Here is a 23,951-nt window from a genome sequence, read left to right on the forward strand (position 1 = left end):
AGTAGCTCACGAGGACCGGAGTTGGAGATCCCTGATCTAAAATCTGCAGGACACTGGCCATCAAAGACCAGAGTTCCCTCACGTAGACGTTTTCTAGCAGATTATCTGCTGGCATGTTTGGTAAAAACATGCAGCCATAAGATTTTCAAGGGAATTAGTAATCCAGTGCCAGACAGAACTCAAATGATAGTGAAGCTTTTCAGCCTCAATAAAAAAAAAAAAAGAAAAAAAAAGTCTATTGCCATTTAAAAGGGGAAAAAAGTACAATAGCAATAGTGTTTCAGGGTTTCATGCTAGTTTTCACGGCCTAATGTCAGTGGCCTTTTCATTCACAGACCAGGTTTAGCTCCATGCGGTGCGCTAACACAGTGAGCTGGCATCGCAGCTGCAGCTGAGTGACAACAGCGAAGTTGGTAAAAGCCGTGCGTTCTGCTGTGACAGCTTGCTCTCATACACTCACACCAATTTACCTCTGTGACGACACCTCGGTTGCTGGCTCAGAAGCATGTCAGCAGTGCATAAACCTCAAAAAGTATGAATCTCTTGAGCAGTGCACTGTGTGGCGGTGGCCTGTGCTGGCAAAAATTATCCTGAAAAATGATGAGCAGGAAGAGATGGTGGTAGAGGAGCATTAATACACTTAACCATCCACAATATTAGAGACATCTGTTCAATTGCTTATTAACACAAATAACTAATCATACAACCACATGGCAGCAACGCAGCGTGTTTAGTCATGCAGACATGGTCAAGATGATTTGCTAAAGTTTAAACTGAGAATCCAAATGAGAAAGAGGATTTAAGTGACTTTGAACGTAGCATGGTTGTTGGTGCTGGTGTCTGAGTAATTAAAGTCCTCATCTACTAGAACTTTCACACGTAACCATCTCTTTACAGAGGTTTCATCTCTGAAGTCACATCAAGTCCAACCTTGAAGCAGATTGGCTACAGCAGCAGAAGACCGCATACGGTATCACTCCTGTCACCTAAGAACAGGAAACTGAGGCTACAATTCACACAGACTCACCAAAACTGGACAATAGAAGATTGCTGCAATGTTCAGATGGTAGGGTCAGAATTAGGTGGAAACATGAAAGCATAGATCCATCCTGCCTCGGATCAATGGTTCAGGCTGGTGGTGTAATGGCCTGGGGGATTTTTTCTTAGCACACTTTAAACCTCTCAGTATCACCTAAGCATCATTTAAATGCCACAGCCAGCTATTGTTGCTGACCATATTCATTGCTTTATTACCAGAGAGCACCCATCTTGTGATGGCTAATTTCTGCTGCATAACGTACCATGTCACTAAGCTCAACTGGTTTCTTGAACATGATGGTGAGTTCACTGGACTCCCATGGCCTCCACAGTCACCAGATCTCAATCCAATAGAGCAGCTTTGGGATGTTGTGGAACGGGAGACTCTCATCATGGATGTGCAGAAATTCTATGCTGCTGTCATGTCAAAAATGAGCAACATCTCTGAGGAAGGTTTCCAACACCTTGTTAGATCTGACACCAAGAATAAAGGCAGTTCTGAAGGCAAAAGGTGATCCAACCCAGTAGCAGCAAGTTGAACCTATTTAAGTGGCCGGTGAGTATACAAGTCTTAGAACATAGTTCCATTAACTTATGCTTCCATATGTTTGGGCTGTTGCTACTTTTACTTTCAAAACTAGAAAAATGTGGTAAAATAAAGCAAAATTCTCCTCCAAAGTAAATAAATGTAATATCTTCAACTGTTCTAAAACTGGCATGGGTAGAAAATAAATCAGCCTCCATTTGAATGCAGTCACAAAACAGAAAAACAAGTCAGCCTGGTACATGAGGAAAAGCCAGAAAAGATTAAGAAACTGCAGAGGGAATATAAAGCGTAAAGCAGGATGTCACAGTAAAAAAAAAAGAAAAAGGTATGAGAAAAGTAATCAATACAGGTACATAAATAATATAATAATGAAGTATCAAGAAAAAGAAATGCGAAAGATCTTGTTGTGGGTAATAATTTTACAAGTTGCTCTTACTATCAGTTGTGATGATGATGTAAATCTTTTCCTAATGTTAATTTTGTTGGTAATGGTAATTTGGTAGCATTGTTTTGGTAATGGGTAGGCGTTGTATAAGCTACTAGCTTCTGCCTACACCCTTTTGTTTTTTGTTTTCATCTTCTTTCTGTAATTTTTTGAATTACTGGAAAAAAATTCTAATTTTATATATATAAAATTTATTTTCCCATTCTTTCTCCTAGGATCTTTTAAGACATGAAAAACTCAAAAATTAACTTTAGGCTCTTTTATAGATTGCATCCTGTCAGTGTTGAACCAGTTTGGGCATCAGTTTACCTGGTAATCTGTGAAAATCTCAATATAAACTGTGAGCGAATCACCACACACTGGAAAGTGGGGTGGGTTGTACAGTTGCTGAGATAAACTGATAAATGTCAAGTATTGCCGCCTAAATTTGACTGCTGCTATTTCCAGCTCTGCCTGACTCATGTATGTGGGACTATAGTGAAACTGATGCTAACAGCAGTCGTACACACACACACACACACACACACAGGGAAAGTGAAACTGAGAGCATCAGCTCACCTGTCCCCCAGCTGCATGTAGTTCCCCTGCTGGTCACTAATAGTAGCTGTGCTGGAGAGGAAGCAAATGGCCTGGACCCAACCAAGCGTAATGAGAGGAAGGGGAGGGAAGGGGGGGGGGGGTGGTCTAATGTTGGAGAGGGAGAAAAAGGCACAGCGGCTGTGCCTTGTGAATTTAATTTGATGAAAGTAACCAGAAGTCTAGAAAGAAGAAGAGTGGGTGCGGCTGAATTCACACCTGTGTTTAAAATGTCTCCTTCAGCTGCTACTTTTTGCTTTACCTCCTCACTCTCCTCCTCCTGACGTTACTCCCTCCTCCAGTTTCACTCTCTCTTACTGTTTTGATTTTTTATTTTTCGCCCATCCATCCCCTGTCATCCTACCTCAAGTTGTTCATGTGTACTTTTCCACTCAAGAGCTCTAGTGATGTAGCGCCCTCTGTCTGTCTTCATCGTTACTGCAGCGTGTCTTTTTAAAACTTTTGTCTTCCCATTGAAGATGATCATTAAGCTCGGCCATTTACTTGAAGAAAGACAGAGATAAATTGGAAAATTCTCAGCTTAAAAGCAGAAATATTTGGTCCTTTCCTCCAACAATGTGCACATGTCTAGATTTTGAACATTTGGACATAAACAGCCACCTTCAATTACATTTTTTTATGATTTGTGGAGAGATAGACAAAAAAATAGGACATAAACATAAAAGAAAGACACATTTCAATCAGTTAATATTTCCAAAATACTTCTTTCATGCAGCTGAAAAGCTAATAAGAGCTAAAAATGACTGTGGAAAGATGTCTTCACATGTTTTTAGAGGATGCTCAGTTGTCTGTTTCAGTGTTTACAGGATGTCCTTGTACTTCTGCCAACAAGACAGATCCCTGCACAATTCTGATCTCGATTCAGGTGGCGTGCACGTGTGACGGATGACTCAGCGGCATGCCAGCGTCAGGTGCAGGTCTGAGATATATGCTGCTACAGGTGCTAAAATATGCAGCATGATATCAAGGAGCTTTTCTGCTGCAGTACTAACTGTTTCAACTCTTTTGCACGCAACAATCAGCCAAGTGTAGAAACCACAATGCAGCAACAGCATGACAGCAGCTGCAGAGAGAGCAGCTTCAACAATTCATGCAAAATTCACTGGAAAATATACTTCTACTCTGAAATTCAGTAATGCACTCAAAAGCAGTGACCACATTGTTTTAACCAACAATCTGATCAAACAAAGTCGGTTTCTTTATTTTAGGGCTGTGCAGTGAGGCTAGTGCAGTTTTTTTTTTAATTAACTTCAGTCCATGGTCAGCATCAATGCTCTGTGCTCACCACAGCCTCAGAATCATAAAGCCACAAAGAAAGTGGGCAAAGTAAAACAGCCTCCTCATTATTTAAAAAGCTAATTTGGCAAAGAGTCAGTGTCCTCTCTGTCCATCCTGCAGCCTCTCTCAGCTACACTTCCTAATACATCACAAATATGAAACACCAAACAGAAAAAGGCATGTGTGTTTTTGTGTGTAAATCATTCTTGTCAACCACTATGATTTTCTTTCGCACAGACAACCGGCTAATGTTTTGTTTATCCCCCTTTTGCACAAAAACATAGACGATGCAGACAACAATGTGGGATAAACAGAAGAGAGGACAAGAAAGCAGAAAAAGAAGATTTGAGGGGAAACATTTTAGAGGTAAAAACAAAAAAGGGATTGACAACAGCATGATTTAAAAACCCAAAGAATCAGAGCCACAGACAGGCTTGTTTTTTTAGCCATCAGAAAAAAGATGGGGGGAATAAATTATAATTTGATCACCTCTCCTTCTTCCCCTTACTGTGTGTGTGTTGACAGATTTGGTATTGCTTCAGTTCCAAGAGTGGCTAGAGAAAAACACGCTCAGTAATTATCTAGAAAGAGCACCTGGGTGCTGCGAATCTCATTATGTTAACCCCCCCCCCCCTCAATGCACAAACACACTTAAAGCAGGGAATGACAGAAAAGGTGTGAGTGAAGTAAAAAGGCTGAGCTCTGTAGGAAGAGAAGAAGCAAAACAAGATGAAAAAAAACAAGAATTCAAAAGCACCTGAACCACAGAGACAGAAAGTAGGAAGCCTGTGTAGCTGCTAATGTGTTTGCTTGAAACTTGACATTGTGGGAGCTTTATAGATCACAGGCAGACATGATATTCTGTGGTTTGACTCCAAAAAGAGTCAAATGCAGAGATGGAGAAGAAATTAATTAATCTGCTGCCATCACTCTGACTTTCTTTATTTCATACACTTTAAACTCAAAAGCTCAGGTAGAGATTTTATGTTCCTCCTTTGTCCAGCTTCCTTTTATTGTAGTAGCCTGCACTGACCAGTAAGAGGCAGCGTTTCCTCTCAACTGACTGACCACTTGTCTTCTAAAACCACCTTTCTTCTTCTTCTTCGTCCACCCAGACTTCTAGCTCCCCATTTCTCTTACATCACAGCTCACCATAATCCTTTATCACCTATTTTTATTTTTACCTCTAGTGCTTGCAGAAGCAGATGAATGAATTATGGTTGTATGTGGTCACTGCACTGCATAGAGCAGCTTTTCTTAATGACAAGAGTTGATCGAAAGGATGAGGACTGCTCCAAACTGTGCTGATGATGCCAGAGATGGATGCATCAGTCACTAGAGCATCTCATGGTCATGACTTTGAGCTCTATGTTGGACAAAAAGGATATTTTTTAAAAAGAAACTCAACGACAACTAGTTTAATGCAGAGTCCTTGTGCAATGACTTGAAAGAGTATTAATATAACCTTTTTGAAAAAAAAAAAACTAGTCCCATTCTTGGATGTGTAGACCTGTAAATGCTCTGCTTATAACGACTGGGATTCAAGATGAAGGTAAGCATTTCTCAACTTGAATGTGGAACATTTCACAGTGGTTGTGTCTGAAATCAAAATGTTCAGGAAGCCCAGCTATGTAGCTCAGTAAAGAGAGACAAGAAACTCTGAGTGTGGTCAAATAGCAAAAAAAAAAATCCCCTCCCATTTTCCAAAGCTCCTTGAACTCATTGAAAAACCTCATGAGGTTAAGAAGAGATGGTAGAAGAATTTTAAAGAAGGACTTAAGACAAGATGATTACACCCCACTCACACTGAGCTGTGGTGGTGGTCTGCAGGAGTGAAACCAGCTCAAGTTCAAGTTCATTCCTTACATATATGTTAACACACAGTGTGTCTCAGCGTGCTGCACTTCATAAAAACAACACATATGATGAGGTAACAAAAAAAAGGGAGACTTATAAAATGCATATATTTAAAAAGCCATATGGGATGATGAATGCATGGTGTAAAAGAGTGCTTATGAGGGGATGATGGAGTGTAAAATGTGTAAAGCGCAGGCACCTAAACCTAAACTGCACATAATTCCAGTGTAAAGCAGAGTTTACTGTGTACATGTATTGCACAGTTACACTGTTGTTTATTACAAAAAGACAAAATATGCATGACTGATCAGTCAGAAATGATCACATGATCACATGTTCTACGACTCTTCATATAATAATCTAAAACACATGAGATTTGTATATATTTATGTTGTTTCATTAAAGCTATATTATATATTTATTATATCATAATTGTACAAAAGGCCCTATAAATTGCATTATTGATAATTTCACTTATCTATTTTAAATACTCGGGGCAGCATTTTGTCCCTGTGGGGACACCGTAACTGCGCTATGACGTCATCGCGAATGCTCACCACCGAGTGCAAAATAACGTAGTATTGTAGTGAAATGGCTGGAAAGAGTTGGCCCCAGACTATTATCCGCCCAAAGAACTGTTTCCTTCATCTGTGTGCGTTAATGACCACACACACACACCGATACGCACACTTCTGTGTGTATATGCACCCATCCAGTGATGCTGTAATGTTTTCTGAGGATGCAAATCAGAACAGTTGAACCAACCATCTCGCCTCATCCTTTCATCCGCCATCATCCTCATTAAAGCGTATCCCTCATATCTAAGAAAGTCCTGGCCTCAAGTGGTGTTCTGGCCGACACTCCAGGTTGAGAACGGTGTAAATACGTCCAGCACCTCACAGTCCTCCACACCCCCAGTTATCTTCCCAACAATAATAATAAATTATATATTACACCATCATTAAGGTGGATATAAATAAAAATATCTATTTATAATTACTTATTGCAGAAGCTCAGAGTGATGCTTAATGAAAAGCCATTTGGGAGATGGCTCTTTTAGGGGAGCTGAGCCAAAAACAGCTAAATCTTTTAAAAGAGCTGGACTGCCCATCACCAGCTCTATCAAAGCCACCATACAGACACATCCGGTCATTTCTTTAAGCAATTATAGGCAATTCAGCCAGACCCTCTAACTCTCAGGGTCTTTGAACTTTAATGGCCGACTGTATTTTAAAACAGCAGCTAAAAAGTAAAACATATCCATCAAGTTTAAAACTTTGCATTCCAGACATCTAATGTATGCATTTTTGGAGCTGCTGCTGCCCAGCAGCATCCTGAGGCAGAGAAGCTGCACTGTTCAACTTTTTCTTTCGGGATGTGTGTGACGCTGCAACTGAGTTTCTCTTTATGTAACACGTCACACGCTAGCAAACAGATAAACACAGTGGCCATTTTGAGCATGCACCGCTGCCAAACAAAGTGATAACTACAGTCGCTGGTTAAACTACTGAAATTGAACTTTAAATCTTTTACATCAGTAGAAATTCAACACACAAAGCCAGCATTAAATCCAGAGTGAAGGCTCGGTGGAATGGAAATAAGTGCTTTTGGTAGAGGACCTTGAGGACAACATGGAGAACATTTTTAGTACCATTATTCTGTTTCCACATTGGTAAAAACTTCTATTCTTGGACAGTTACCATAGCAACCAGCACAGATAGGTCACATCATTGAGTTTGAGGAGGCCTTGGAGGTTTTGGACAAAATCTAATGGGTGCCCAAGAGCCTAGAGTTTACTTCATTCTGCTTTTTCTTGCAGCATTCGCTACTAAACACCACCAATTTCTTTTAAAGTAGAAGCCTTGTCATATTGTATAATGCTGTTTACTAGTTATTTACGCAGTGATGCCCCCCCCCCCCCCGTGTAAAAAAGTAAACAAATCCAAGAAAAATGTGTGATGGCAAAAGAGAAGGTCGGAAAGTGAGAGAGTAAAAAGCTGATGAGAACAGATTTATTATAGTGAGCATGTGCTAAATAAGGTTCTTGTCCCCGTCTGTTTGTGTTTGTGTTCATTTATAGTCTATACACTCGTCTTGTGTGTGTGTTTAAGGCTGGTTTCCAACCCTGCTGCAGGTGTGCTGTTGATAGTTTTATCAGTGCTGGATCAGGGCAAAGGGAGGAAAAGTGAGGAAAGAGAAGGAAGGGCTTGAAGAGCGGAGAAGCCAAGTAAAAGCCTGTAGGAGGAGAGAAAGGCTGCCTCTGTCAATGTGCTGCTTATAAGGTAGATTTACAGTAACTGGCTGAGTATGTGATGTCAAACTGTTAGAATTCCACAGAGCTTCTCAGCCATGGAAATGCAACCCCCATGAGGGGTTTCATGTAAATGAATAAGCGGTCAGAGAACGTATTTTTCTTTTCCCTTTCAATATAGACACAACAGAGCTCAGTTCTTGGACTTCCTCTGGTCTCGTGCTGTGTGTCTTGTGGCTGTTTGGTCGGTCACTGTCCCCTCGTACCAGCCGCCGGGTTTATAAAATGGTTTTAGGCGCCATAAAGTGTCCAATAAACCATTTTTACTATTAGCAAAGGACACTGCTAGCATACAACCGCTGGTACCGCTGGCCAAACACTAGTGCACACACACAGACACAACTACAAACACACTGTCAATCAGGAGCAGTCACACGCTTGCTGGTCAAACAACATATGGTCACATTTTCAGCACACAGATAGAGGAAGACATAAACATCGCATCTGACCATGATGATGAACATACACATGGCTAAAAAGCACTGAAAACACACACATACACTGAAACAGCCTTCAGGCATCAAGGACTGTCTTCAGAGAGAAAACAGTACTGATACAGTAAGCGATGCTCTGAGGCTGTAATCCTTCTTGTATTCAAGTAATATCACAGGCATCTCATTAGTTCTATGCATCGTGGTTAAATAGCTCATTGTAGTACAGAGTATGTGTGGACTTCCCTTGACTGCAGGGAAATGTCTTATATTTGCACTGTTTTTGGATGATCGCCATCCTGAAACTGATTCAGGTTACTTCAGGGTTCCTTGTAAAATAAAAAAAGGGCCCGTGACATAAAGATTTAGCAAAAAAATGTTGAGATAAGTGGTTTGTAACCTTTTTGTTTTGATCAAAAGACACAGAGTGAAGGCACGCCAAAGTATTTATTTCAATCGATGGGATGAGAATCAGCAATCAAGACCATGGTCCAAAATACTTTATTAATCCTAAAGAGGAGTTGTGATGTTTTTGCAGTTTCCCCCCAATAAAAATCATAAATTATTATAAATCATTGTTAAAAGTAATAAAACACTCCTTATAATTTTTTGTAAACTTTAGTTATAAAGTCAGATGTTTACCTTTTAAATATATCGTAGGGCTGGGCGATACAGCCTAAAAATAAACTCTCCGTTTTTTTATAACCAAATCCGATTTCCGATTTTAATCGATTTTTTGCCTTTTTTTTACAAAACATAAATAAACTTATTAAAAACATTTACTTGTTTATATAAATTAATGTCAGCAAAAATAAAGCATATAATGTCATAGCTTTTCTACCATATAAACGCCTTCATTTCTCACATAGAAATATGCGACACAATGCATCCGTGATCTCTTTCCATCTGGATCCTTATCATACAGGATCCACTGCAGAAATAATTCCCCTGATGAAGGTTGTCTCTTAACTAGAGTTTGTGGGCTAAAGTTGACTTCTGCATCTCATAGAGAGCAGCATTTCTCATTGCAGTTATACGCACAGGTAAATCCCAGGCATGAGTGAAGGGTCACTTCACTGAAAATCTGTCAGACAAACACCGTTCTGGTGTGGATGGAAGGGCTAAGTCTGCTGTTAACTAACTATGGAAAAAAAATCCAGATTTTCATAAAAATAAATCTCCAGAAATGGAAAATTCGATTTATCGATTTTATCGATTAATCGCCCAGCCCTAATATATTGCTTCTTATTTGTTACATAGGCTTTTTTATGGATTAATAATTATAATCTGAAACTCTGCAAGTTAATAACAGGAACAACATTAAATCCCCTTTACAGGTTTATTAACATAATGTTTACAAATAAGCATAACATTCAGTATATAGGGCAGTTTGTACAGTCTAACAACAATAATTTTATGGAAAGATACAGTTGTTGGTAGCTCATTACCAGCAACATGTTTGTTCATTTCCATCGAAGTGGCAGCTCTAGTCGAGTTAAAAGTTTGCCATTGTGGAGCTTCTTCAAATCTGAAGAGGAGTTCAAGAAGCTTCTTCAAGCATCTGCTGCTGGTGGTCCTTCAGAAGCAGGATTATGCTGCTTGTGAAGTAAAAGATGAGTTTACATCTTAGAAAGTTTGAGATGGCTGAGATGATTCATGGCCATCAGACAGCTAATTTAACTTGGAGAAGTTGAATGTAGAGTGACATGAAAGAGTAAAAGGCTACATATCTTTGTTTTAAATTTACTGCACCAGCAAATATTAAGATTGTTCTAAAAAATGGATTTAATCTTGTTTCAGTTCCACATACAAATAAAGTTGCTTTAAATCTGATAAATAAGAATCTGAGAGCGAGATAAAAAAGGGCCGCACCATAACTACAAAGTTTACAAGGCAGCACCACCATCATCCTCAGTGGATAAGCCGGCTGCTGTCACACTGTACAGAGAGGAATTCCCAGGACTCTACTCAGCCAATCAGAGATCAGCATTTTAAATACCAGCTCTTCAACAGAAGAGGCCATCCTCTTCAAACGGGTCACCGTCTGTGTGTCCAACCTAGTCATTAGTGCCCTGACTGAGCTAAAATACACACACTCACATCACACTTTCGGTCTTGAAGAGACGCATACATTTGCCCCTGACCCGAGTGTTCATGAAGATTCCTCAACATAAAAAAAAATACCGGAAATCTTGAAACACATTTACAACACACTTCTGAATGACCTTGAGGATCCATTTGGGCTTTCAGACAGCCCATCTTCTCAAATGTCTAGTGTGGAAAGACAAACAGACTCACTTACTCACATTCCCTAATTACCGAGTCCCGAAGGACGAGACGCTCAAGCAGCGCTTCAGTCAAGATGCAGATTTCATGGCCCCTGCTGAGCTGCTTCTTCTTCTTTTGTTTTATTTATATTTGCTAACTAATGCACCACAACCTAAATGCACTTTTGTAACAATGAAGAAAAGAAAAAGTGCAAATGAGAAATAACTTGAGAGGAGGAGAAAAGAAAGAACAGAGTTGGCCTGTAGGGAGGAGGAGGAGAGATTATCTCTCTCTAATGGCTAACTTGTTGACAGCAACACTTTTCACCACCCCTATCTACACATCTAATGTTACTATCTACCCCAGCAAACACACACAGACTCACACAGACACACACTTCCTCTCCTCTTGCAGGGTTTATCAGCCCTGCTGTCAGTTCGGGCCACAATTTATGAGGGTATCAGACTTTAAAACCACAAAAAACACAAAGTGAACCGGAGATGTCACTGCTGGAGACGACCTCGACTTCCTCTCAGCTGCATGCTGAAAATGAATCTGATGGTCTGCTTTGACATGTGGGGGACAGTTGGACAAAAATTAGTTTTATATTGTGTGACTGAACCACTACTGCGGAGCAGATTTAGGCTAAACAATAGCAGGTTTTATCAGACCCGATTTCTCAGGTTCAAAAAGCTCATCGGATCATGTGACTTTTAGCGAGTGGCACCGAGGGTCAAAGGTCACTATAAAACCTGAGCACACAGATCAGTGAACGTCTCATCTGCAGGAAAATAGACTAAATCCTACAAAAAAACAACATTCCACAAACACAGACGTGTTTACGTGTATGGAGGGCTGAAACAACGACGTACCGAACTTAATCCACAGTGGAAAGGACTCTGAGATTTTTTGATAATTTTCATGTCCCATTTATTTTTCATTTTGTTTAAGACTGCTTTGCATCTCCTCATTGTCTCAGTGTCTCTTTTTGCTCATATTTTGTTTTATTTTGTTTTACTTTTGTCCTTATTTGTGTCTTAATTTGGTTATTTTGTCTGCATTTAATTTTTGGAGTCATTTTGCATCTTTTTCAGATTTTTAATCTGTGGAATTTTGTGTTAATGATGCTTGTTTTGTGTCAATTTAATGATTTTATGCCACATTTTATTGCTCATTTTGGATCTCTCGTTTTACACCTTCAACTTATATCTCTTAAGCACTGTTTGATCGTGTTGTGCGTATGTCTGGCATTTTATTACGTCTTTGATAAAGCAAGAGCCGAAGCCTGTGCTCATGAGGCCCTGTCAGGAAACTACAGACACAGATACCATACATGGCTATTGCAGTTTAAACTTTGAGAACAATTAAATTAATTTCCATGGTTTTACAGAGTATTTACACACACAACTGGATGATTATAAGTCAGTTATAGCTCTGACAAGGTGAACATAAAGCCACATTTTAACACACACACTTAAAGATCTGCTTTGTGCTTTGTTGTGAGCTTTAATAGTTATTTATCTCCCATTTTAGAAACAGCTAATTTTCAACACTCTATTAAAGTTTTCTAAACTAATTAATTAAACCCTCTGAGAGACTCTGAGGACCATAAACTGCCTCAACACATTCACACATTATAAACACTGATTCAGCCTCATTTTAACACAACATATAGAGATTCTCCTCTAGTGTTTCTGATAGCTGTCAGAACTGAGCTCCTTCTGAGCTACAGGCAGATTTCAAACAGTTTCTGGCTCAGATGAAGCCAGAGCAATTTCTCTATACTGAGAGAAACATTTGTGCAACATTTCGACCAAAAATAGTCCTGGTCTCCACCGCAAAGCGAGCGCTGCCTTCATTTAGGCCGATGGGGTTGGCAGACACACACACACACACACACACACACACACACATGCAGAGACAGAGAGACTGCATTTCACTGCTGACATGTGGAAGCCAAAGTCATGGAATAAGTCCATTCTGTAAGCAGACTGTCACAACGGAAACATTGTGGGGACAAAACTCATCTAAGTTCAAACGGAACAAAGTCCCAAAACTTTTTCTAACATTCACTTTGCGTTCAGGCGCGCGCGCGCGTCCCGTTCAGAGCGCGCATGATCCACACAACAGTAAGTGTTCAAGTTCAAGAACATCACTAACATCAAATAAAGTCTTGCTGAGTAAAATTAGTTGAACTTTGAGGACAAAAGTTGGGAGCGAATCCAAACTTAGAAAACAAACCAACGAAAGGTTGGAAAAAGTGAAGATCCTGGAAAGATTAATAACACTTCCTAAATCATGACTGAAGTCATCTTTGTTCCTTTTGTAAAGTAAAAGGGTGGATTAAAGATGTAAGGAGCTTCTCGTTCTGGGGAAATGATTTACAGAATGATTGTGGCTCCTACCTGGTCTGCTGCGCTTCAACAAAGCGGTCGCTCAACTCTCCCAAGAAACTTTCTGCACAATCTGAGTCGCTCAACACCTAAAAGTGGTAACCTCCGTCCGGCTGGGAAACTAGAGACAGTTTTTCTTTCTTTTCTTTTTTTTATGGAGAGAGAAAGCCCTTCAGGCTGCTCCTGCAGCACAGCGCTCACTTTACGAGACAGATTCCTTCAAGTGTCACTTTTTGGACTCGTTTAACGCGCTTCCTTCCTTCTGTCCTTTCACTCCTTCGATGTCACACTAAAGTCATTGTCTCGGTGACAGAATTGGAGGATTTATGGGAACGCACGGAGGTATCAGGCAGCAGCTGACCCCCTCCACAGACTCCCCCCCCTCACCGGCGATCCGTTGACCTGTCAGTGCTCAATTTGTCAAGAAGGAATAAAAGTCCAAAAAAAAAGAGCGGCGCGCCCTCCTGTTTGTATGCGTCTGTGTTCGCTGAGCTCTCAGCAACAGGTGTCAGAAATAAAGTGAGATTCCTTCGGAGTTCACAAGTTTCCAAACGCTTCCAATTAATTACGCACGTACAAAAAGAGAGGGAGGAGGAATAGGAGGCGTGTATAGAAATATAGAAGTTGGAGATGCACATGGAGAGTGAGTGGAGCGAAGCAAAAAAAAGAAAAAAGAAAAAAAAAGTCCTTCCCTCGACGGCTGCCCTCTGGTCTGAAGTGGGACTAGCCCACCCGCCTGTGGGACTGGAGGAAGGCTAGTTTGGTGCATAATGAGAAGACATGGAAGATGGGTGTCTGGTAGAACCAGTCAAGGATGAACCGTGGAGGGTAAAAAGTAAAAGTCAGCAGAGGGTTTTTGAACCCATGCCTCCATTTGGAGACCAGAAACCCCGTAGTTCAGGAAGAGAGAAACCATGAGACTATCCAACTGATAGCACTAGCTTCCTATAACGAGAAATTAAAAAAAAAAAAAAAAAACTTAAAGCGAACTGATATTTAGTTATTTATTAACTTTGAATATCGCCATGTATACAAATCCTACATGTAGGTGATTTTTTTAATTAAGCTATCAGCTAACACGGTCTACTAACTGACAATCAGCTTAATAAAAGTCAGGTGTGGCTGACATGTACAGTTAAAGCAACATGTTAGTCAAACCTCCCTTGTTGGGGTCTGGCTTCTGCACACTAAAGGACAAACTTGACATTTAGAATGTGATGGATAGGATGTGTAACTTTTAAGGCAGCTTGAAATGTTTTTCTCTCCTCTGCTTATGGTAAACCAGGAACTGAACTGCGTGTTTCTCTGGAATCTGAAAGTGGGAAAAATCAGGTTCATTTACTATTTTGACTATTTTTTTTCCTTTTTTGCCACATGAACGTGGAGTGAAATGCAGTGACTAACAACCTTAAAGAGATTCCAAAATGAAACGTCTTGCAAAAATGACCACAAGAAGGTATGAAATCAACCACATGAGACAATAAATGACCAAAAAACCCCACAAAAACCACAGATCACAGAGATGTAGACCGTACTCAACATAGCAGGTTAAAGCTAAACGTTTCTGCTGGTATCATTGAGCCTGAATGGACAGATGAGTTAATGTCATCCGTGTTGGAGGATGTTTGAGCTGCCAGCAGCTAACAGCTTATTTTAGCAGCTCAATTGACATTATTTTTATTTCCTCTCAAAACTTTTTCTTCCACTTACTGTCCTCTCTGTCTCCCATCTGCTCATTCTTCTTCTCCTTTATTCAGCCCACCAACAATTTACTTAACGAAATGTTTATTACCAATGAATCCAATCTGTAAGCCAAACAGACAAGAAACATGAGTATGCCTTCAAATTATAACTGCAGTCATTGATTATTTAGTATGAAAGTGTTCAGTGTGGCCTGAAGTTGATGTTTATTTTGGTCTCAGCCTTCCTTCTCTGCTCCTGTTTTCTTTCTCTCCATTGCCCTCTCCTTCTTTTTCTTTTCAGTCATGTGTGATGTTTGATGACTGAAACCACATCATCTTAAAGCGAGTATGAGGCCTCTCCACTTCCTCTGCAGTCATTCAAACCTTTATTCCTCCTTCTTATAGAAAGATGATCCCTGCATGTGCTTACACATAGTAAGATATCACATCAGGGACATTTGTTGAGTGAAGCAGGTGATCTCTGCAAAGAAAGCAGGGCTGTTTTGTGAAGTTATTAAGACACACCACCAGAAAAGTGTTTCTGTTTATTATTAATTTTTTAAACTACATTTTCAGCTATTGCAAAGTGTTGAACATACAATGACGTGAAATAGTGGCGCTTTAAATGCTGAAATCTTCATGTTACAGTTGTTTTGTGTCAAGTTGACACTTAAAAAAAGCAAAACAAAAAAACTTCATGTGAATTCTTTAGTTTATTTTTTAAAAAAACTTGCAAAACTTGTGAAATCCATAGTTTATAAGTGTATTGTGTTATTATCCTTGTTTTTTTTATCCATTTCCAGCACTTTGGTGTAAAGTGCTTTATAAATTTGATTTGATAAAAAAAAAATGGAAGTGAAATTGTTTATCTACACGATGAAGAAATCTACTGTATGAAAGGTATGATGGGAAGTTGTTGAAGTCTGTGTCCCTGATTTGGTTTGTGTGACTTTTGTGGGTGTGTCTCTGTTTCATTTGCAACCAGGATCTACACCTGCACCTCATCTCCAATCAGTGGCTATATTTATTCCTCCTTGGCCTTCCAGTTATCACCAGATTGTTGGTTTAACCAGTGATAACACAACTTGTCCATTTCTAAAATCAGTTTGAGTCAGTCCAGTTACTCTCTTAAGCTTTTTCTAATCATTGTCATTCTCTCCAGCTCAGGATCCCAGATCTCTCTGCTGCTACCTGCCTGTCACCACCACTTCATTCCTCTGCTCATCTCCAGGTTGTCCCCAACCCAGTGGATTACAATAAACCAGGGATGCTCAGTGCTGGTACTCCAGGGCTGGTGTCCTGCAGGTTTTAGATGTTTCCCTGCTGCAACACACCTGACTCAAATCAGTGGGTAATTAGCAGACTTGTGCAGAGCTTGAGTCTGAGTCAGGTGTATTGCAGCAGGGAAACTTCTATAACCTCCTGGACACTGGCCCTCAAGGACCAGGACTGAAGATCGCTGCAATAAAGCTTTTCGCTTATACTCCTGGCATCACCCCTAACTCACAACAGAGGGTAGAATACTGAAATGAAAATATTTAGCTGTATTAGTATTTCTGAAAGGAAATATTGTGTCCCAGTAATTTTACATGCCAGGAAAAAGCATGTAGACAACAAGGACCTAGTCCGTTTATCTAATTTCATTTAATTAGTAAAATAAAGTTTTTTTCAATCCAGATTAGGGATATTTAACTCTGGTCCTCCAGGGCCACTGTCCTGCCGGTTTTAGATGTTTCCCTGCTCCAACACTGGATTTAAAATAAATGGATCCAACTGCTTGTTGTCAGACCCATTAATATGAGTCTGGTGTGTTGAAGCAGGAAAACATCCAAAACCTGCAGGACGTGGCCCTGGAGGACCAGAGTTAAATATCCCTAATCTGGATTGAAAAAAACTTTATTTTACTAATTAAATTGATGATGTTCCTGATAAAATGTTTTTTTTTTTAAATGGCCAAAATAAGCTTTTATGCAATTAAAATAAACACACATACACATAAAGTGTAGAAAACTTGAGGAAAATGAGGAAAAATAGGAGAGACTACAGGTGGTGATACCTAGCTGAAGCCCTTTGAAGTGGCTGAATTTATTTAGCCTTTTCTATCATAGAGATTCCCCTTTCATCCTGGAAAAAAGAAAAAAAAATAGGTGGAAACTCCTGGCTGAGTTCACATGGAACGTTCCATTAATGTGTTGGACTGGAACAACTTTGGCCAAAATTCATGTGAACTTGCAGGTGAACGTTGCTGTAAATCTCCTCTGGAGCTGCCGGTAAAGCAGGAACTTCAGGGTTTAGAGATTTTCCCAAGGATGAGCAAAGATGAGGGTTTCACTTCTGAGTTTCTCTCCAGTGAAATGTTCCATAAAGGCCATTTTCAAATGGTCTAAGAGTTAAATACCAGACTTGTGCTTTATGTAAATAAATGGTGCATAATTTTGATGTTTAAGCATATAATTTTATGCACACTGCAATATGAAGGTAAAGCTGTTAAGAGCTTCAGCATAGATGAGATGATTAAATGATGTTTGGGGCTCAGTGGGCTCTGTCTCCACTCTTTTCTATCTACCTTTCAATCACATAAATCAGGGAGTCATACGAGCGTCTCTTCCTTCTCCTCCTCCTCTTCTTTCTTGCTCTGTCCATCCCTGCTGCCTCCCTCCACTGGTTTTTATTAGGACAGTAGATGGAGAAAACAGGAGCGGTCCGCTACACAAACATGAACAGCACAAAGCACAAAGCGTTGCCATATGTGCCGGTAAACACCGGCACACATGCTCCATTTACAGACTGTCAGAAGCTGCTTCTCAGAGCGTTGTGTGAAAAATAGAATGACCACATTAACCTGATGATCCCTGCGTGGAAATTCTTAACAGAGGAGGTCAAATGTCAGGTGGGGGTCAAAGTCAGTCGAGGTGGGTGAGTTCGTTACAGCAGATTTTCTGGTTGAATGAGTCTGCAAACAGTTTACACCAAGCTGCTGATGAATGCAAACAATAAGAAAATGTGTTTGTTGTCCTCTGTGTTGTTAATCTGCCGCACGTGATCTGATACAGTCCCTCCCCTAACACACAGAAAACACACAAAGTCCTACAGTTTTCCAGGCTGCTGGGGACAGAACGGGGACAGGATGAGGCCTTTCTGAAGGATACGGGTCGAGATAGAGAGGACTGGTGTGTGGAGTAATGTCATTATTGTGGGAGGATAGAAAAATAAACCGCTTGCGACAAGATAACACACCGTTTAGTCTGCATGGGAAAGAAGATAGGGAGAAAGCTAGAGGCAAAAGGAAAGGAGAGGTCAAAATCTGTAATAAAACAAAGCAGAAGGAAAAAACGTTGTAAGCTCAGCTTACATAATTTACTGTCAGACTTTTTACAGAAAAACATTAATCCTGGACTCTTGTAGAGTTTCTAAAATATTTTCAAAAGATTTTTTAAAATGAGGAGATAGCTTATTTGTTTTAGACAAAATTATGTTTCCTGTGTTTTTTACTGCATACTTTCATCCTCCGGCTAAAGTAAACCTTAGTCGTGAATCACACCCAAAAAGAGACATTGCATCATAGAAACTTTAAGTGAAGACATGATATAAAATTAGCAGACATAAAACAAAATAAAGATAAATCCATTTTTTATTCCATTCTCTCATTCTGGTTCCTAATCCACAAGTCCAAAGTGAGTCCCAGTCACCACCGCTCCCTGTGACAACTTCAGCATAAAACAGACGACAGTGAAGTGAATTTACACACATGCTCAAATCTGACGGAGTTTCTCCTTCAAGTAAAACCCCCACCGTTTTTCAAACCTTCCATAAACTCTGTGGGATCATTAAATCTTCCATCTGTGCACTCTGCACACAAAATCAGACTCCTCATTTAACACTAGAAGTCCCAGGAATTTTGATGTCTCCCTAAAGTCCCAGAGAAGGGTCGAAAGACCTTTAGTCCAAACTGACGACTCTGCTGGCAAAAATTAGCATCTCTTCATTTGTAAATGCAGCCATTACCTGAGGAATGCACCCATTGCATCCAGCCCCTCCTTGTTACCTTGAAACGTCTGGTAAATTCTGTGGCAGTGGGGGATGGTGGGCTGAGGGGGATAAATAGTAGCTAGCTTCACCTCGAACAAATAGAAGGAAGCAAAATGCAGAGGCGGCTTACAACTCAGCAGGCATTGGACCTGATCCTCAGCGATACAAACCCTTGTGACTCAGATGGAGAAGAGATACAAATTCAGCTGGATTCGGACTCTGACTCTGAGCAGTCTTCAGGTAAGATTTGAAACTATTATTGAACTTTTTGGTATGACAAATTTCTTTCTTTCTGCTTTGTCCTGTACTGTGAGTTGCAACACTGGAATTTCTCCATTTTGGTACAAATAAAGGATTTTTTTAATCTTATTTCCAAAACATCCTATTTTCGTCCTCTGAAATTGTGAAATTGTTTACCTTGCAGATGATGAGACTGCTCCACTGCCAGAAAAGAGGGCTCGGTTGGGAAGTGAGAGGACAGAGATGGCTAAAGATGGCACAGTGTGGCATGAAGAACAGCTGGGGACATGTCTCAATTTCACCCCAATAGAACCATACGGCACAGATGGAGAGCCAACTGCTAAGGCCAGAAGAAGTATCCGGACTCGTCTTCAAAGCTTCTTCTGTTTATAACACTTGAAATGCTTCGTAGCATTCAAGAATGGACCATTCAGCATGCACGGCAAAAGGAGCAGGCAGATTGGTTCATGAACCTCCCAGAACTAATGGCATTTATTGCAATTATTATCTTGCGGGGGGTGAAGAAAGTTCCATCACTACGTGACAATTGGTCAGCAGAGCTGGGAAACCCACGAATCATTGCTACTATGGCCCGAAAGCGCTTCCAAAACATCATGCAACACCTACGCTTTGATAACATGTTCACACGCAGTGAGCGAGTGGAGACAAATAAGTTTGCTGCAATTTCTAATCTGTGGGAATCTTTTGTCAATAACTGCATCAGATCTTATAACCCTGGTCGACACATCACTATTGATGAACAGACTCGCTGCAGTTTTCTGCAGTACATTGCAACAAAACCGGACAAATTTGGCATTAAGTTTTGGCTGGCTTGTGACTTGAAATCAAAGTACATTTGCAATATCCTGCCATATCTTGGCAAGGACCCCAGTCGTCCCAGTGGAGAGAGACTCTCTGAGAGTGTAGTGATGAGGCTGATGGAGCCGTTCATGGATAAGGGCAGAACTGTAACAACAGACAATTTTTTTACATCGCTGTCCCTTGCGCAACGACTGCTTAGCCGGAAAACCACCATCCTTGGCACAGTCAACAAGATTCGCCGGGAAATTCCTCAGTCAACTAGACTGAAGGACCACACTAAATTCACCACTCGAGTGTTTTCCACCACTGGTGCAACACTCACAGTATATGCGCCGAAACGGAAAAAGACTGTCTATCTTCTCAGCAGCATGCACAATGTGGTTGAGACTGAGAATACCACCAAAAGGAAGCCAAACACTGTCACACAATACAACACCACAAAGTGTGGTGTGGATGTGATGGACCAGATGGTGCGGGAGTACAGCGTGCGTGCAGGAACACGGAGATGGCCAGTCGCCGTGTTCTACAACATGATCGACATGGCGGCACGGAACGCTCATGTTCTTCATAAGGAATGCACCGGAGTGCAGGAGAGAAGAGTGGACTTCCTGGTTGAGCTCGCGAAAGAGTTGGCCAACTCTCATGTGAGTCAGAAGAAGGCACATAAGGAGCAACTGCTTCAGCAGCAACCTCCCACACCTAGCCCTGGGAAAAGGGCAAAATGTCAGGTCAACCATCGATGCAAGAACAATTGCGCAACTGTAAGATGTGTTGACTGCTACAAATACACATGTGGCAAATGCAGGATGGAGATACCATGGAAGTGCCAAGCATGTTTGGACTTAGCACAGACGGACTGCTGAAAGAGCAGAAAAGCCATTCACACAAGGGCATGCCACTGTAGCCTTGTGTAAATATTTGTGAAATTGTTTCATTACTTGCATTATTTTAACTGTTTTGTTGTTTTTTTTATGACAAAAATAAAAAGCATTGGAAAAAATTCACAGTTGTTCTTTTATATCTTTGTCATGTTGACATTTATGCCCTCTTGACTTAGACACTAATGCTTCTGGACATTTTACTCACAGACCCTGCCTGTACCACCACAATCAAAAAATGTTCATTTTAAATATTCAAAATTGTTCATTGCTTGGGCTTTTTGGACATATGAACATTGGGTTAGAAAGTTTGAAAAATTGGTAAAAAATTCTGAAAAATTTGTATTTTTTCATTTGTATGAAAAGAGGAGAGCTGGACCTTTTAAAGTGATTTTTTAAAAAAATATGAATTCATCATTTTGTCATATCATTCTAAATTGTTTGCTTTTTTATTGAAGGCCCACAATGATTATCTTTTTTTTTTTCTTCTAAAAGCACACAAATGTGTCGAGGAGGTATATATCATATATCATATCAAATATATTTTTAATTATTTGAAATATACTAGAATGCAGGAAAACCTTTCTGAATCTGTTTGAGGTCTACTCCAATCTCATACTCAGGGGACCAAGCAGTGTCTCAAGCCAAGCTTTGGGCAAAAGTTGACAGTCCAGTTTCAAGAGTCTACAGTGTCTCCCCTAAGTATGCGCCCTCCTGGGGTGTGCCAGTAATTGACTCGTCTACAAACAAAAGAAGCTGTTCGCAGCTTAAGACAGGATTTTAGCTAAAATCCTACTGGTCAATCGACCCATCTCTGGGTTGTAAAGGTAGAAAGGTCAATTGACCCCTCTCTGGGACTTCTAGTGTTAAACCTGTGTGGCTTTGATCTGTGTTTAAAAAATGCTCAGGGCCCGAAAGCCGATGGTTTTATAGTTGTAAAGAGCTGAACTCAGCATCCAATCAGATTTGAGAATGCAGCGTAAACCCAAGCCTTTGGGCTTTGTGTCCACGGGGTAACAGTTTATGGGGATCAGTGATAAACAGATCCTCCGAGCGACACCAGTTGCATGGAAAGACTGTAAGAAATTTTAAAACAGTGTTAAAATTATGCTGTGGGAAATATGAATATTGACATTTCCACTGGGAACAACAAGAAACTGATTCTGAAGAGATTTTCCTGGTGGACACAAAGCCTCATGTAGGTGCATCATAAAAAAAAAAAAAGGTTTGACACATTATGCAGCATATCAACCAAGAGACGACCATATTTTCAATTAAACAAGACTAGTGTTGTATTTTAATACCAAAGAAAACAATGTATATGTATATATATATATATATATATATAAACTCTATAACCCCCCCCACCCTCCTTCTGCACACACGAGAGAGAAAGAAAACAAAATATGTTTCGATAAGAAACCAAAGAACTAAACGTTGTTTCCCAAAGCTTAAAAGAAACACAAACCATTTACACTCCACTGGTGTGTTTTCATAAAGGGTCTACTGCGAGATTTATTGGAGCTTGTGTCTTTCACACTTAGTTATGAAAAATGATGGATTAAAGCATCATGTTCCCTCAATAAAATCTGCTTATCTGTTAATCTTTCCTCATCCCCCTCCTTTAACAATTTACACAACTATCTAGAGGTTACAGCCGAAAGAAACTGCAAGATGGGACAAACATCTGACACCTGCAGAGTGAGGAAAACACAGGAAGAGGAAAAAAAAAGACACAAAGTTAAAAAGATAGCAGCAAATGATGTAAAGAGCCAAAGGCAGCTGAAATAAACACACTTCAGTATCTGAACTAATCAAATAACAATGTGGCAACAATGTGCAAGTCTGGCCTCAGAAACAAGCTGGCAAGTTAAAACCAGTCCCACCATCCGTCTGGGTTCAACAAGGTTTCCTCCATCTGCCGACTGCTGGTTGCCAGGACGTACGATGGGTGATGGGAGGTGTCACAGGCGGCGAGTGAAGCAGAAATGTCCTCTCTTTTGGAATAGTTAGGGAAATACTACTATTCCCAGTTAAACTGCACACCAGTAAAGCACTTTGACAAATGGACACTGTTTCCTTGAGGTGTCTAAATTTTTTCAAAATGATAAACACTGTGGAGGATTTAGTTTTTTTGTTAAATGAGAAAGGGCTGAAGAGGAGGTAACAAAACAGACGGTGATGTGTCTCTCTTTGATTTTGTAAGTGTATCCGGGGGATGTGGAGGCTAGCTGTAGACCTTTGGGTGTGTGTGCATGAGACTGAGTTAAGTGTTTTTTGCATGCTAAGCTCATGTAAGCTCATCAGTCAGTGTGTGTGCGTCGGTTTGTCAGCAGCTGTCCTCCAAGGCGTTGACGACTTGTTCCAAAATGTCAGGACATCGGTCGGCGATCTGCTGCAGGACCTGATTGGCATATTCCTGGAGCTCCGCCCCCTCCCTTTCACACAATGCCAACTCTGCCTCCAGCTAAGAGAAAGATGGAGAAGAGTCTTTTAGATTTTTTGTGAACTAATATGTTGTGATGAAACAAATCAGGTAAATTAAAAATTTGGAAAATATCTCCCTTCTGGCAAATTCTTGTTGTTAAACTTATTAAGTATTATTACAGATTATGAAAAATAAAATTTGTTTGTAAATTAGTAGGCACACAAGAACAGACAGAAAATAGAAAAATGCTCACAACCTTTCTGTGGGTCTCATATACTGTAAGTATTATCAAATGTAAGGAAGTCTTTTATTTTCTTTAACAAGTAACTGCCAAAAACGGGGAAGAAAGAGAAAAGTTTACAATGAAAACATCTTAAATGTAGTGTACACTTGAACTTCTTTTAATATATTAGTGGTTGAATAAAATAACATTGTGACTGAAGTCATTAAAACACACAGACCTAACAGTCCGACAGCCATTTCTGACATGAGTTAGCTCTAATGTCAGAAATGACCACATGACATGACTATGTCTTTTAGCATAAACTTGACAGCAAAACCTGACAGAAACATACAGAGATGAAAAAAATAGCCAGATATATATATAAAAACAGGTCTCTGAAGAACACCTCAGAGATGCTAAGATGTCATGGCAAAATGGGAACATATTGATATTCTGAGATGAAGACAAGTTGAAATCACACAAT

At 40.1% G+C, this 23,951-nt stretch overlaps 2 protein-coding genes across 11 annotated transcripts in view; both read right to left on the reverse strand.

Moving 5' to 3' along the window:
* wnt5b (wingless-type MMTV integration site family, member 5b) overlaps positions 1-13,957 on the reverse strand; it is a 99,356-nt gene extending 85,399 nt beyond the window's left edge. For all 4 annotated transcript variants that reach the window (XM_041977395.1, XM_041977396.1, XM_041977398.1 and 1 more), the window contains exon 1: positions 13,178-13,957. The gene's annotated coding sequence lies outside the window, so the exon portion shown is untranslated. The remainder of the gene's footprint in view (positions 1-13,177) is intronic.
* An 8,961-nt stretch (positions 13,958-22,918) lies between these two features.
* LOC121634478 (ELKS/Rab6-interacting/CAST family member 1-like) overlaps positions 22,919-23,951 on the reverse strand; it is a 142,229-nt gene continuing 141,196 nt past the window's right edge. For all 7 annotated transcript variants that reach the window (XM_041977132.1, XM_041977133.1, XM_041977131.1 and 4 more), the window contains one exon: positions 22,919-23,283. In XM_041977132.1, coding sequence (XP_041833066.1) covers positions 23,146-23,283 — 138 coding nt within the window. In that variant the 3' untranslated portion in view covers positions 22,919-23,145. The remainder of the gene's footprint in view (positions 23,284-23,951) is intronic.

This window comes from Melanotaenia boesemani, chromosome 23 (assembly GCF_017639745.1).
Source record: "Melanotaenia boesemani isolate fMelBoe1 chromosome 23, fMelBoe1.pri, whole genome shotgun sequence".
Lineage (NCBI taxonomy): Eukaryota > Metazoa > Chordata > Actinopteri > Atheriniformes > Melanotaeniidae > Melanotaenia > Melanotaenia boesemani.